Genomic DNA, 14,054 nt, shown 5'->3' on the forward strand with positions numbered 1-14,054 from the left:
TCCTCTCATCCATCCAAGGCTGGTCTAGCCTCCCAGCTCTGCTCACTGCTCCTCCTCTTACTCCCTGTGAGCATCAGGTGAGCAGCTATCAGCTTGGACCTGTATTTCAATTTTGTTGAGCTGGTCTATATAAAAAGTAGAGTGAAGCACGTGGAATAATATGGTTAAACTCTGAATGCAGCCCACAAATCGAAGTGAGGGTATAGCTAATAGGTAATAAACAGTCTTCACAACATGCACTTTTATCCACATTTGTTGGCTACAGCACATAGGAGGGTGAACCCACACCCTCCTGCGTGTCAAATCCCTACCTGTGTAAAATGTCCCTACACTCCTACCTGTGTAAAATCCCACACTGAAGATCAAAGGACCTGCGTGGCATTGCACTACTGCTTATTTCACTACTTCCTGCTTCTCCCCAACCTATATCCTCACTTTCTTATTAGCTTGGAGTTTGTTACACTAAGAACTTACTCCACCTTCCTCCAGTCTAATGATGGCATCAGAGAATGTCGAAATCCTGTATTAGGCTTTATTCTTTTATATAAACATTAACATTTCTCAAACAGATTAGTTAAAAATACAGATTTAAACAAGATTTTTTTTTATTTTTTTTTTTTTTCAATTGCAATGAGTTATAAAAAACAACAGATTATTTTACGGATTGTTACAAGTGCTTTACAAAGGTGCAGAGTGAAGGCCAGTGGCAAGGGACCAACCTCAAGTGCAAAATGGACACAATACCCTCACCACGGGCATAGCGCTCAGATACACAGCCAAAAATAAACAACAAACCAACAAAAAAACCAACACGAGCCATGTGAATGTAGGCTCTTGGGATGCTCACCAGGCAAGCAAACAGACCCCTATGACAGAGAAGACTCATGAGACCAAACTACCAGGATACTTCAGGTTACATCTCTGAGATCAGCCCTAAAGATGCTGTTTCTTGGTAAATAAGGAACATATTTTGGAACAGTATGCTTCTCTTGTCAGACAAGTATTGCTTTAAGTCCCAGAATACTTATGGATGTGGATACTTAAGAATGCGGGGCGTAAATCCAGCGTGGCTCTCACTGCGCCCAACGTGAAGGAAGGATACAGGACCCAAGTGTCCTTCTAAAGCAGTTGGCACTCCTCATACAGCAGGGACCTCCATATCCCATCATAACCACTGGAACTTTGAGAAAGTACCTTGGAAAGACTTTGGCATGAGGAAGAAGATGCAAGCAGAGGAAGTAACACTCAATATTCCTGCAGCCCACGATCTGAGAGTTGTGCAGCCCACAGCTTGTGCAATGCCCACATATTTCACTAAGAGCAGTGTGTCCTCTCTCCTTGGCCGATACATCTTCACACTCACCTTGGAACACATGCCATATGCTCCAACTTCCTGCAAGTTTTGGAGATCCTTCCACCACACCTACCTTGCCTAGGTACCAGTCCTTCCCACCTTTCTCTCTTCTCTTCCACCCCTAAAGACAGAAAAAAATCTATGCCCTGATTTGTTTTGAACTAAAGTTTTCCAGCTGTTAGCAAGACAAAGGTAAAGAGAACTGGCTGCAAATCAGCATGAGATAGAATTGTGATATATTACATTAAAAAAAAAATAAATTCTCTACTTTTTGCCTGACATTTTTCTGGTGTACAAATGTTCCCTACCCAGAGGATTTCCCTGTTAGACAAAGGGCACTACACATTAGAATCGCAGAATGGCCTAGGTTGGAAGGGACCTTAAAGATCATTTAGCTCCAACATCAGAGGAATCCTCTTTCCAAAGGAAGGCCAGAATGAAAGGGCACCTCTAGAGATGAAGTCTCACTATAAGGAAATAACAGCTACTTCTCTTGAAATCCTTGCAAAGGGCAGCACATAGAAGATATTTTTATTTATAGGAAACCCAGTGAAACCCCTAGAACATACACACTGACTTCCCTGAGCTCCTCAGATCCAGGTACACTGGGAACCCTGCATAAGCCGTTTGAGCTGGGTTACTCTCAATAGAGAGGGTTTGGCAAATTCCTGCAAATTCATTTTCATAATCAACGAGAGAGGAAAGGATCGATTAGCAAATCCCCAGGACATGCTTAGAAAAGAGAAAGAGACTGAAGAAAGAGGTGTATGTGTGTGGAGAGTCTTCATTTCTACCGTTTTCAGATGTTTCATATTATTCACTTGGGGTGTGGGCACTACATCAAAACCAACCCCCATCATCTGATCTACCCCAGCTGCCTCCTGCATAGTCTCATTACAACATTGAAACCCCAAGCTCGTCACTCTCTGCACTGCCTAGCCCAGAGTTCAGTGCTTTGGAGAGGGGAGGCTGGCTTCTCGTTAGCAAAGGCTGGGACACGGCGTTATGTCGGCACATCAGTGCCCTGGGAGCATGCAGTCACTCATGCACATCCCAGATTTCTGAGAGCAGGGGAGGAAGTTTCTTGTCCTGCAGCCGAAGGGCAAACACCTGTTCAGAGTGAACACTACTTAGTGTCCGAAGACTGACCAGCTTCATTAACATCCGTGGAAACATCAGGTGATCCTGCAGGGTCAGAAATTGACAGCTGTTAGTAAATCCATGCTAAAACTTTGGCTTTTGAAAACTAACAAACCCCACCAAAGCACAGTGGATGATGCATTACACACAATCCCAATTTTCCCTAGAACAGCATTATCCTGGAGGCAGCCGTGTGGAAAAACACAAATACAACATTACAACCCAAAACTCCAGACTTTCTATGCTAGCTAACTACAGAGCACAGTACAGAACTGCAGGCTGTGACAGCTCATAAATCCTCCATTTACAGCTGCTATCACATAGCCACAGAAGAGAACAGCATGACAGTACAGGCAACAAGAGATCTGATTGACACTAACTGTCAGAACTGGGCCTGCATGAACACAAATTCAGTCTGTACCATCGCGGGGATGTCCGGTGAGACACTTACATTTGGTCTATTGATGCAAATGTACGAATGAAGGGCTTCCACATAGGTGTGCTGTAGTCTCTCCACCAGGGACTGGTCCTGCACATTCGGTCGATCTACCAAAAGCAGGTTAGAAATAAGCATGTTGCTACAGGCAGCATTACTAGACTTGACCCTGGTCTAGCCTCAGTAAGGTCTCTCCCCGAAACTCATCTAGCATTCACCCAGCACAGCTGGGACAGTCATTTGTGAATGCAGCAGCTATGCCAGTTTTCTCAAACTGCTCTTTTTCAATCACGTCTAATGCGTACAGGGAATCAGATCCAATTCCTACAGGGGTAGAAAGTTATAGAGACCAAAAAGCACTATATAGATACCTTTTTTGTCTCACATTTGTGACTAACTGAAGATGAAAAGCTGCAGTTATTCAGGAGGGAATGGGAAAGTTTCTCCAGCAGCTAAGCCAGTCCAAAAACAAGAACAAATAAAGAATTTTGATCTTTCAGGTCACAAGACACAGAAAAAACATGCAAGGAGCAGAGACAGCTTCTTTTCAGAGCCCTTTCCTGGCCGAGAACAATGTTGTTCTCTCAGAGTACCTGTACTTGTCCACTAGATGTCACTCACGCCATGCTACCCATCGCACTTCAGAGATACCAAACATGTTAAGGGGACAGTAAAATAGCAGTTTTTAAATGAGGTACATCAATACTGGCTGATTTTGCTACACACATCTTCAGAGAAGAATCCGTTTTACTGTTGAGGTAGCACTGGAAGATTCAGAATATAACAAATACTCCAAGCAGAAGTAGTAATGTGGTCATTCATCGTAAGACCTTACACCTTCTATTAGTTCTCTGTTTCCATCATCTTCCTTAACTGCTTCCTTTACCCTGCAAGTCAGTGCTGCAGCTTTTCAGATCTCCCTGCCTTTTTACCTGCAGAGAAAATGTTGATGGCGATTAAAAGTGCATATTCAGCATCATTGAGTTGCAGCTCATTCATTCCCTTTGAGAACTCAAAGATGGGGTTAATGAACTCAAACTGCAGACCTGCAGCAAACAGAAGAGAAGAGTGTAAGGGTCAGCAGTGGCAATTGCTTCCTCTCTCTTTCTCTCTCCATCTCACAGAATAAACTGTCAGAAACACACTCAGCATGCCAGGGAGCAGGGAAGACAGGCAGGCAGACACACAATCAGTTTCCAGATAAATCTATCCCAAAGACAAAATCCCACAAGTTTAAAATCTATGCTTTTTATTCCACACCACCATCTCTTTCAAACCTGGCAGCCCTATTGCTTTCAAACAAAGTTTTAATTCCATGCTGCTGATTCATCTGAAGTCTTGAGATGAAAAGGCAGTTCCAAGAGTTCTGCACTAGTCAATTTCCTTTACCTTAAAAACCTGGGAGAGCTGGGAAGATCCTGGTCTAGACTTAGAATCACCTTCTTTGATAACGGCCTGGCAGAAGTACAATCACATTTATTCTGTCATAACATACAGATGACTGTCATATCGTGTCCCTTTGTGCTATGTGATGTAAAAGCATGCTGAAAACTAAGCCTTTCCCCCCAGAATACCATCCAAATCTCATGTCCTGTAGTACGTAAGAGCAAGATGGAGGGAATCTCCCTGGCTGCCTTCTTTTTGTCTTTCTAATAACCCGAAGAAAAAGCTGCCATGAAGAGCATCAAGGAGGAAAAATGTCTACTAAAAGCTGAAAAAGAAATAAAGTTCAGTTTCCTAAGTTTGGAACCTTTGTCATAAGAAACTGAGCGTTAAAGTTTGAAAGTGCAGTTGAGTGGCGTGATGTGGCAGTAAGCTCCTAGAAAGCCATCAGCAGCCTGGAGGGCCTAGACACCCTAAACTTGTCCATGGAAGGTACAAAGAATCACAGCAGCTGACCTTCTGAGTCCTGTGGACCACTAAAGCTCCTTCTTACGAGAATGTATCGATTTTGAATCCCTTCTACCATATCTATATCATCCCTAAGCAACATGACTCTCACCACTCTTTTTCACTTATCCTGATACCAGATTGTTTCCTCCCTTGCTCCCAGTCTCTTTGTACGGCTCTTGCTTATTCCCTGTTTGTTTTTTTTTTTTGCAATGATCCTTCTGTTAAAAGCTGCTCTTGTTCTAAATCCTTGATTTAACTTCAAGTCACACACACTATTTCCAGCAGCCACATGAAAAATGAAAAGATGAAAGAACACAAGACAGGGAAGGAAGAAACACCTGTCTAATGCAGCACCTGCTTTGGCGAAGTCATCCCGATTATAGCTCAGGTCCTTCAGAAAAGTGATGCTCTCAATCTCTGGATTGTAGCGCCGAGATGTCTCCAACAACATCACCTGAAACCAGAGATCACAGTTAGATACACTTGAATACAGGAAAGAACATCACAGTATTAATAATCAGTTGAGAGAAAAAAGAAGAAAAAAAACAAAAGAAAAACCCCAAGTGTAATTCTCTCAGAATACTTCAAAATTCCAATGTAAATTCTGCTGCATCCTTTGCAGCGTCTCCTCCTGGGAACAGATTATAATGCTTTCCAGTGCCAAGGTGCTCTTTCCTCATTCTTCTCCATGGCCCTTTGCCAGGATAGCCTCTCACTACAGAGTAGAGGTCTTTCTTTCAGCCTGCCATCCCAAAAAAAGGGATGTAAAACCATTTCTGCAGGTGGGTAATCCAGACTCTTTTGTCTCTGTTACTATATACTATTGTGGAGACAATCTCTCACCTCTATGGTAGATGTCTTCAACAAAGCAATCTGATCTTCCCTCGTGAGCTCCCGGAAGCCAGGTAGTTGCTTGGCAAAGTCCACAATCTCTTGCACAGAGATAATTGCAAGTTCTGTAAAGTGAGCAAAACGCTGCTGCCTTGCTTCACGGTTATTAGGGTCAGGGACTTGGGGCCATGGCTGTGGAAATGAAAAGAGACAGCATATATATATATATACACGTTATATATATATATGTATGTATGTATACATAAAATGAAAGATGAAAAAAGAATAGAAGGATGAGAAGAGGAAGCGAACAAAGAGAATAAGTGAGACACACTGGAACTAGTAAGTTTTTCTATAGAGAACTATGCCTCAAGCATTTCCATTCTACCCAAAACTTCACCCCAACCCTGACTCCTCGTAATTCCACTTCTTCCTTATTATTCTTGCTATTATAAATTTCCACTGGTAAGAGTATTTACCGTCACTTTGATCCTGTCAGTGAACGAGCGCTGGTTGCACTGCTGTTGAGCAGCCACAAGCTTTTCAATCATGTTTAACTGTTCAGGTGTCAGCTGGTGGGAAGGACTTGGTGGCTGTGGAGGGTTTGGACGCACCACGACTGTCCGCGCCTGATCGTCCTCCTGCTTCTTCAGCTTTTTCAGCCGAATCTGCTCTTCAGACAGAACATCTACAATAGGAACAGCCAGAGATCAATCATAGAGGAACAGTGAAACCACACTAAACACAGGGCAGCACGTTGCGGATGGAGAAGCAGAGGTTCCAGCTGCCAGCATCTGGCTTATGTACACTCATGTACAGGATACAGACAGTGATACTTATTTGTGTCTCGCTCTCTTCTCCACTTGTTCCATTGCCTTTCTTTTAATTGTACTTCGTGCAAACATTCACAAAGGACAGTGAACACATGAAGCTCCCATCATGCTGTCCTGCATACGTCAGAAATGGCTTTTGCCTCTGAGCAATTTCCCAAAATATCATATAACATAGTCCAAGAGGTGCTCTCTGCACATCACGATGAGTCCATTATATTTTATATAATCCTGTTGTTTTGTCTTTTTTCTGATACTGCTAAGTTAACAGTTTGCGTCATTTAATCTTCTCCTTAAGAAGCCAGATTCAGTACTAGGTGGAGTTAGACCATGAAAGGACAACCCTCTGCACAGCCCATCTGCAGTAGAAATGTACAGCAAGTGGAATAAAGAAAGGACAGCTTTGTATAAATCCCACTGAGGAGGAATGTAAGCCCTTCTGAGTAGGGCTGGAAGTCTTCAGTCATGAAGTTAAAGAGTGATACTATTTAGATTCAACACAGTAGAAAATAAAACAAATCTGGGGTATCCTTCTGGAATGTCTTATCAAACCATTTGCTCATTAAATTTATTTGGATGCCTTCAACTAAGTTAATAGGAAAAAAAAAAAAAAAAAAAAAAAAAAGATTTTTGATGTAGATTTCTGCTGTTTCTTTAAGTCAGAGCTGCAAAAACTACCTGCAGGCCATAGCTAAATCACCCTGTGAGCTACTGATAAATGAACAAAATGCAGAAAGCAGACTGGAAATAAAACTGTATTTGTTCAAAAACAAGTATAACAATAAAAAATAAAGCCTGACCTTGCTGAAAAATGCTTTGGTCATTTTCTATGCAGAGATAACAATGAAAAATGAGTGCTACGCAAGAAGGCAGGCCCCAAAACTGAACAAGTATAAACTTCTCAAAACAAATTCTGATAAAACATGTAGGCGAGAACTAGGCAATTGCTGTGACAGTGTGTTCTGAGGTGGACAATACACAGGATCAGAGGGAAAACCCAAGAGCATATATTCAAGCTGAGATGAACCCTTATCCCAGACTTCCAAAATAAGGGAGGGTATGCATGCATGCACACACATACACAAAATGAGAATTCTTACAGCAAAGACATTCAGTACAATTACCACATCAAACATGACCTGCAAGATCAGAGAACGCTACTCACAGTATGAATTTAAGAACGGAAGAGACTGATTCAGGCAATTACAGTCCCTCGCAGAAGAATTTATATCTGAGTAACACGTTACCAAGTATCAGAAAACCTTGCAAACTGCCTATGTGCATGCTTCCTTCACCACACCAAATTCCAAGTAATCTGAGCCACTCAGTTTTCCACGGAGGAGCTATCAAAGCTCACGGCACATGCTGGTTTAAGAAAAATAAACTAGCCATGAGTAATTCCCTTCAGTCTGGGAATTAGAAGAATGTTTCGAACAATTTGCAGAGCGAACGACATTCCAAGTAAACAGCTGGGAAACAAAAATCTCATTTTTTGTCACGATTAACAAGGCAAATTTATAGCATGGATTACAGCGCTGACAAGACAAGTGGTTGATAAAATGACCCAATTATTCCTTCCAGCATAGTTTTCCTGAGCTGAAGTGTATCCTCTGTCTTCACCAAAATACAATGAGCAAACACTGAAACATAATCAGGCTCTCTAATAGTATCTACCTACAACAGAAGAGTTAACAGGGCAGGCAGGCAGCCTTACAGAATCATTTTTCAAATGCATCTCTTTTTGTAGCTCTCAGAAGCAGGGGGAAACAGCGCAGAGACAGCCTACATAAAGCTGATCCAAACCAGTGTGGAAGATTAAATACGTTAAGCATTCTGTGTTTCAGCTTGCAAAAAGTGAAAAGCACATTTTTTTGCTGCAGCTCATTGGGGCTTAATGTTTTTGAGGAGTATATTTTAGAGATGTTTCTGAAATACTTTACGTTCTTCACAGTTCTGTTTGCTGAAGGTCAGAAAAGGAGACTTCACACAAAATTAATTCTAAGTGAGCATCTACTCAGTCAGCCTTGGTCAGGAGAGGGGTGAAACCTGGGAACCTTGTCAGGGGAGTGCTGTTTCTGATACACAAGCAGGAGTGCTGCTGAATATTCAGAAACAGCAGCCTTATGGTCCAGTGAGAAAAATAACTAAGTTCTGTAAAGGCAGCGACAAGATTGAGTCTGCACAAACACAGCTGCAGTACTGTGGCTCTGCCCTTGACCTCTGTCACGAGGTGAATACAGGAAGTGCTTTTTGGCATTTTAAGAGCATGGCGACAAACCTCATAACGCAGACCAAAAGACAGCATACTGAAGAACGTGTAAACTTCAGCTGCGAGTCTTTCCTCTGATGTCACACTCCGTGATTTCTCACCAAACAGCGTTTTCAAAAGAATACAGCAGGGATCTCAGCACATCAACGTTGTTTCACCAGCAGCCCCACCTCCCCACGTAATCCCCGCTGAGCTCCCAGCACCTTCTCACACGCAATCCAGCCTGTAGCGTGCATGGCTCACATGTGTTCCCCAACGTTCACGCTGTCCTCTCCCTTACATCCACCCCCACTGGCCACCCGCCCACCCCTGCTCCCTCATCCCGGCGCCCCCCAGCACCACTTCCTGCACTCACACTGCTCCCGCATGCCTGCCTCCTGGCACTTGCGCAGCCGGCACTCCTGGCACTTGCGCCGCATATACATGTCCATCTCACACTTGCCGCCGTTCTTGCAGACGTACTGGGCGCCCTTGATGACACTGCGGCGGAAGAAGCCCTTGCAGCCTTCACAGCTCAGCACGTTGTAGTGGAAGCCCGAGGCCTTGTCCCCACACACACTGCAGACTTCATTTCCCAGCATCTTGGGGGCCGGGCCCTTCTTCCGCTTCAGCGGGGGGTTTTCTATGAGAAGAACAGTAGCAAAATACCAAACGGTCACATACACACAAGAGGGAAGCATGGCATTTGCAACTGATGGCCCCATTCCTTACAACGACCAATACGCTCGCTCAAACCCACCATCTCCTACACACGCGGCTGAAAAGTCACCCTTTTCACTCCTTTGGGGCAAGCATATCTTCTGCAACAAACCATGTATTGACATAATCCAAACAGTTCCGTGCCAAATATGTAAGCACACATAGCTTTACACTTGACCCTACTATGGAGCAGATCAAAGTGATAAAAACGTGCTCAAGCCCGATGTTCTTCCGTACATTCCATCAGCAGAAATGACTTAGCACCTAACAAATAGCTGCTGAAAACTGACCTGAAATTCAAGATTGCACAGAAAATAAGTCTTTTCAAAATTGAACACATGGGAAAGCCTTCAAGATAGAAGACAGCGACTCCATGCAGTCAGGGTCAAGCAGCTGACACACACTATGTGAGCTCTAGGAACTTCTGTAACCCCAAAGCCATCATTTATTTTTCAAGATGATTGCTCCTCTCTCCTTAAACTAAAACATTCTCACTCTTCCATTTGCTGAATCTTGTTACTCTGTTAAAAAAAAAAAAAGTCTTCACTATTGCCTTGCATTTTAAATGGTCTTGTGCAGCAGTTCCCAGTTTTTCCTACCTCATTCTCATGGATCTTCTGTCACAAAATGCATGTTCTGAAAACATCTTTGGACTGCTCCAGTCAATACTAAAGCATTCTACTCAAATGCTCTCTGATGTTCTTTGTGCATTCCCTCCTTATTAGCCATCCCCATTTTCATTCCACTAATTCTAGCCATGTCGTCATCTCGCATGTTCTTCTATGCAGCTCAGTGCATGTATTTTTTTGTCTGTTTGATGTAATAGATCCTTCTATGGCAGCTTTCATAAACCATACAGGCAGAACGGCCTTGATAAGGCTCAGAAATTATTATTAGTGTTTTTCACTTCATATTGGTTTTCAGACTTAAGCATCTTGGTGTTGATTTTCAATTCCATTGACTTTGCAAAGGTCTGCAGGTCATTCACTTTGGCATGCACATCTCATTGCAGACAGTGCAGATCAGGAAAATGTCAGCAGAAAGGTTAAGCCTCTGATATTCTCCTCTCTTGATTTACTGTACTTCTCTTCACACCATCTCTTACAAAAGAATAAATTACGCAATGCCTGTATTTATTTCAAGTTACTCAGTCTCCTTTTACACATATATTAACTGGCAAAAAAACTTTGACAAAGTTTTGAATCACGTTCAGATTTCTGAGTGACAGCAAAGTAAACCAATAACTGCACATGATGAATCCATCCGGCACAAATCTTTTGACTGTCATTAATGAGTTACCTAAAGATCTGACAACCATCCTTATGACTGTTTCACTGAGTCAAACAGGCTTCAGTTTTCATCTAAGGAAACTATTTTCCATTTTGAACATTAGGCATTTTAGTTATACTGCTTATCATTGTCATTTTGCAAAATCAAAGCTTGAGATGCATCAAGCTTGACCATCATCTTGGTACCTTTGCCTCTCATTATGGTCCTCCTTGTTCAGTAGATTCACTCTTTAACCATTTTCTCTACATTTCATGACTTTCCTGCATCTTTTGTAAAGCATTCATTAATTTCAACTACCAGTAATGGATTCTAGTCTTCAACTCTGGTGTCTCAGATGTAGCAGTACTCACTCTAGAACTTCTCCAAGTATCAGTATTATTTACAGCTTAAAGAATGGAATCCCTTTAGCTAGTAAGCATTTAATAAGAGTTTTTCCATACCTGCATGCTTAGGGGGGTTCTCTGAGCCAGAGAAGACTGAAAGGCCTTCCTCCTCCATCTCAAATACACTTGCCACCCTCTTCCCATGGTCCTGTGTGCTGAGTTGAGTGGGACCCATGGAGGCCACACAGGAAGGGCTTGCTATAATCTCATCTCTGCAGCATTGTTACTGCAGAGTAAGGAGCAGCAGGCAACTTTCTTCAAGGTCTTTAGTTTTTTCCCTGCTACTGAAAGTCAGAAAGGAAGTACCTGTGGAGAAAAACAGAGACAAAAGAGGCAAGATTTCAGCTACTGAGACTGTTAACTCCCCAAATCTTACAGAACAGCAAGCAAGCAGCAAGATTGTTTCCTTATTAAGAGACAATTAACTTTGTTTTTTATCAATATTTATTCCCTTGAAATAATATTTTAACAAACTGTGGTTAAAATACAGTAACAGCACACTTGGACACAAAACTGTTTACTGTCACATCAAACCAGGACAAACCTCCATTACCGCTAGCACCAGCAGGGGACTTCAGCCCTGATCTTTCCAAGCATGTGAGAGGGAAATTCCAAACTCCACAACCAGAGGCCTTTGCTGAAGCTTCCAGGAACCAATTACTCATTACTGCCAGCTGTGCTGGATTTTATTGCATGAACTCCAGAGCACACAGAAAACTGTAAAAGCCAATTTTGATACACTGATATAGCAACGACTAATTTCCCTATTACTAGCAACAGCTGAAGGCTGTGCCAAGGATCAATGATGCATCAAAGATGAGGATTAGTAATCCTCCCCTGACCTATAAAAATAAACAGAAAACCAGAATCATATCTAAGGGAAACCCTGGCCATTATGCCACTCTCAGGAAACATTCACCACCAACCTTCTGGGGACACCCTTTTCCAGGACTTGGAAATGATACTAAAAACCATCCTTTTATAAAGCACTAACTCCACACTACATTATGTGAACCTGGAAAGTGAATCCCACCACTTTTTCCAAAAAGCTCTACTACCCAAACAGAAAAAAAGTCTTACTAGTGAGATTGCAAAGACTTAGTGAAACTGATGTAAACTGCTAGCATAAACACACCTTTATCTGCTCCAACATGCATACAGATCACTTGATCTTAATTCTGTGATTTACCAATGCAAGCTAAAAGGATTAACTGATTTAAAAAGCAACTGCCTTAAAGGCCAGGACCAGTTTAACTTGGCCCATGGAGTTCAGGACTGAAGTGTGCCACTCTCTAGAAGAGGGGAGGTGACAAAAGGCTGTGCAGCAGCACAAACATAAAACGTCAGGTAAACAGGGACATGCTTTATACAGTGCACTGCTGACTGGGAGAGGCAGAGGACTACTGCCCCAGGCCTCTTCTTCCCTCCTCTATATTTGGACCAGACCATGTAAATTCTCTTAGAGTGCCAAAGGCAAAAGACAAAAGCAGTTGTGCCACAAAACCACCCCCTCCCAGAACTCTGACAGCAACAGTCATCACGTACAAATCCAGTCATACTGTCAAGATTGCTAGGCTCTTGCCATGCCTCTTTATGCTGTGGCAAACAACAGAAGCAAGTGTTAAAAACCATATATTAAAAAACCACATATTAATTTATGTGACCTTTGTAAACACAGACTCAGACTGCATAAGGAAATCAAAACTCCCTTGCTTTGATGTACACAGCCACACAATCACTGCAAAAATAGACTAGGATAAGTGCAACTGCAGCAAATGTAGAACACAAAGCCACAAAAGAACAAGAAATCCCAGAGTAAAAGTCCGCAACATAACAGGTCTGATTTGCAAATAATCTAAAGAGATACACAGTTCCCAAAAGAACAGAGTGGACATCACAATTAACTTTAAAAAAATCATCCACAGTAAATCCTGCAGCAACAGAAAACCTTATGGACAGACACAGAGCACCACCTGGAGATGGGAACTTCAATGAGAGAAACCCAGAGCTGCCTTATATTCCTACATGTATGCTTCTCATGGATGCACAGTTTCAGATCTCTAGGGACATGTTTGGACACAAAGCAGAAAGCTGAGATGCCTGAGTACATCTCCACATTCCTTTAAGTCACGCAAAAGATTCACTCAAGCATTAATTACTGTGAAGAATGAAACACTGCTGGTAGTACTTGCAGCACTTCTTGAAGAAAAGGTCCAATCCTCCAGCTGATGGACGGAGTGACGGTGCTCAGGCCCTGCTGCCTGCAGGCAGTGACACAGCCCTGATGCATCCCAGCCACAAGCTGCAATGTATTCCGGGAAGTAAGGGAGGAGGAGGGCTCCTCCTGATGGGATTACAAAATCATTTCATCCACATAATCACGACTGACATTGCAAGAGTGAAACTTCTTGTCAGCAGGACATCTGGAGCCCAAAGGGGAGGGATTTTTTTTTCTTAAAAAAGAGACTGCTGACTTCCTGGCAATGTCAGACTAGCCTGCAGGCACCCAGCACACAGCAGGGGTATGGCATATCAGTCACTACCTTCATGCTGTGAAACCAGCCCATGTGTTCCTACCTCATGCACCATCCTCCGGCACTTCCCCAACAGAATGGGCCAGACAGGAGCAGGAAAGACAAGAGGCCAAGGCTGCTCCTAAGACACAGTATTTTTAGTTTTGTAGATGCAGTAACAGTTCCAGGCTGTGGAAAATAGACCTAATTACAAACAGCAGCACTCCGGTGGAGCAAGGTAATGAAACTAAACTAGCCTTTTCCCCACAGGCAGAGGCTGTGTGATTAGGCAGGAAGTTAAGTTTCACAGAAATATATGACTCATATAACTCCATAACTCCAAATGTTCTTGAGTTCTGTATTAATATTCATGTTAACAGAGGTTCATATCTCCCGATTTGTACCAACCCTTCAAC

General features: G+C 42.7%; 1 protein-coding gene across 4 annotated transcripts in view; it reads right to left on the reverse strand.

The window, feature by feature from the left end:
* Positions 1–226: 226 nt before the first annotated feature.
* NR1H3 (nuclear receptor subfamily 1 group H member 3) overlaps positions 227–14,054 on the reverse strand; it is a 28,014-nt gene continuing 14,186 nt past the window's right edge. For 3 of the 4 annotated variants that reach the window (XM_042870363.1, XM_042870355.1, XM_042870371.1), the window contains exons 2-10: positions 11,183–11,431; positions 9,109–9,375; positions 6,134–6,342; positions 5,667–5,846; positions 5,178–5,277; positions 3,863–3,976; positions 2,946–3,040; positions 2,465–2,539; positions 227–1,475 (exon numbers count right to left, since the gene is read on the reverse strand). In XM_042870363.1, the coding sequence (XP_042726297.1) occupies positions 1,074–1,475; positions 2,465–2,539; positions 2,946–3,040; positions 3,863–3,976; positions 5,178–5,277; positions 5,667–5,846; positions 6,134–6,342; positions 9,109–9,375; positions 11,183–11,300 (1,560 nt within the window). In that variant the 5' untranslated portion in view covers positions 11,301–11,431 and the 3' untranslated portion in view covers positions 227–1,073. Of the gene's footprint in view, positions 1,476–1,589; positions 2,540–2,945; positions 3,041–3,862; positions 3,977–5,177; positions 5,278–5,666; positions 5,847–6,133; positions 6,343–9,108; positions 9,376–11,182; positions 11,432–14,054 lie in introns of those variants that run through there. The other variant, XM_042870373.1, reaches the window with a different exon arrangement.

The sequence above is a fragment of the Lagopus leucura genome, unplaced genomic scaffold (assembly GCF_019238085.1).
Source record: "Lagopus leucura isolate 7727_CA_CO unplaced genomic scaffold, USGS_WTPT01 Super-Scaffold_1, whole genome shotgun sequence".
Classification (NCBI taxonomy): domain Eukaryota; kingdom Metazoa; phylum Chordata; class Aves; order Galliformes; family Phasianidae; genus Lagopus; species Lagopus leucura.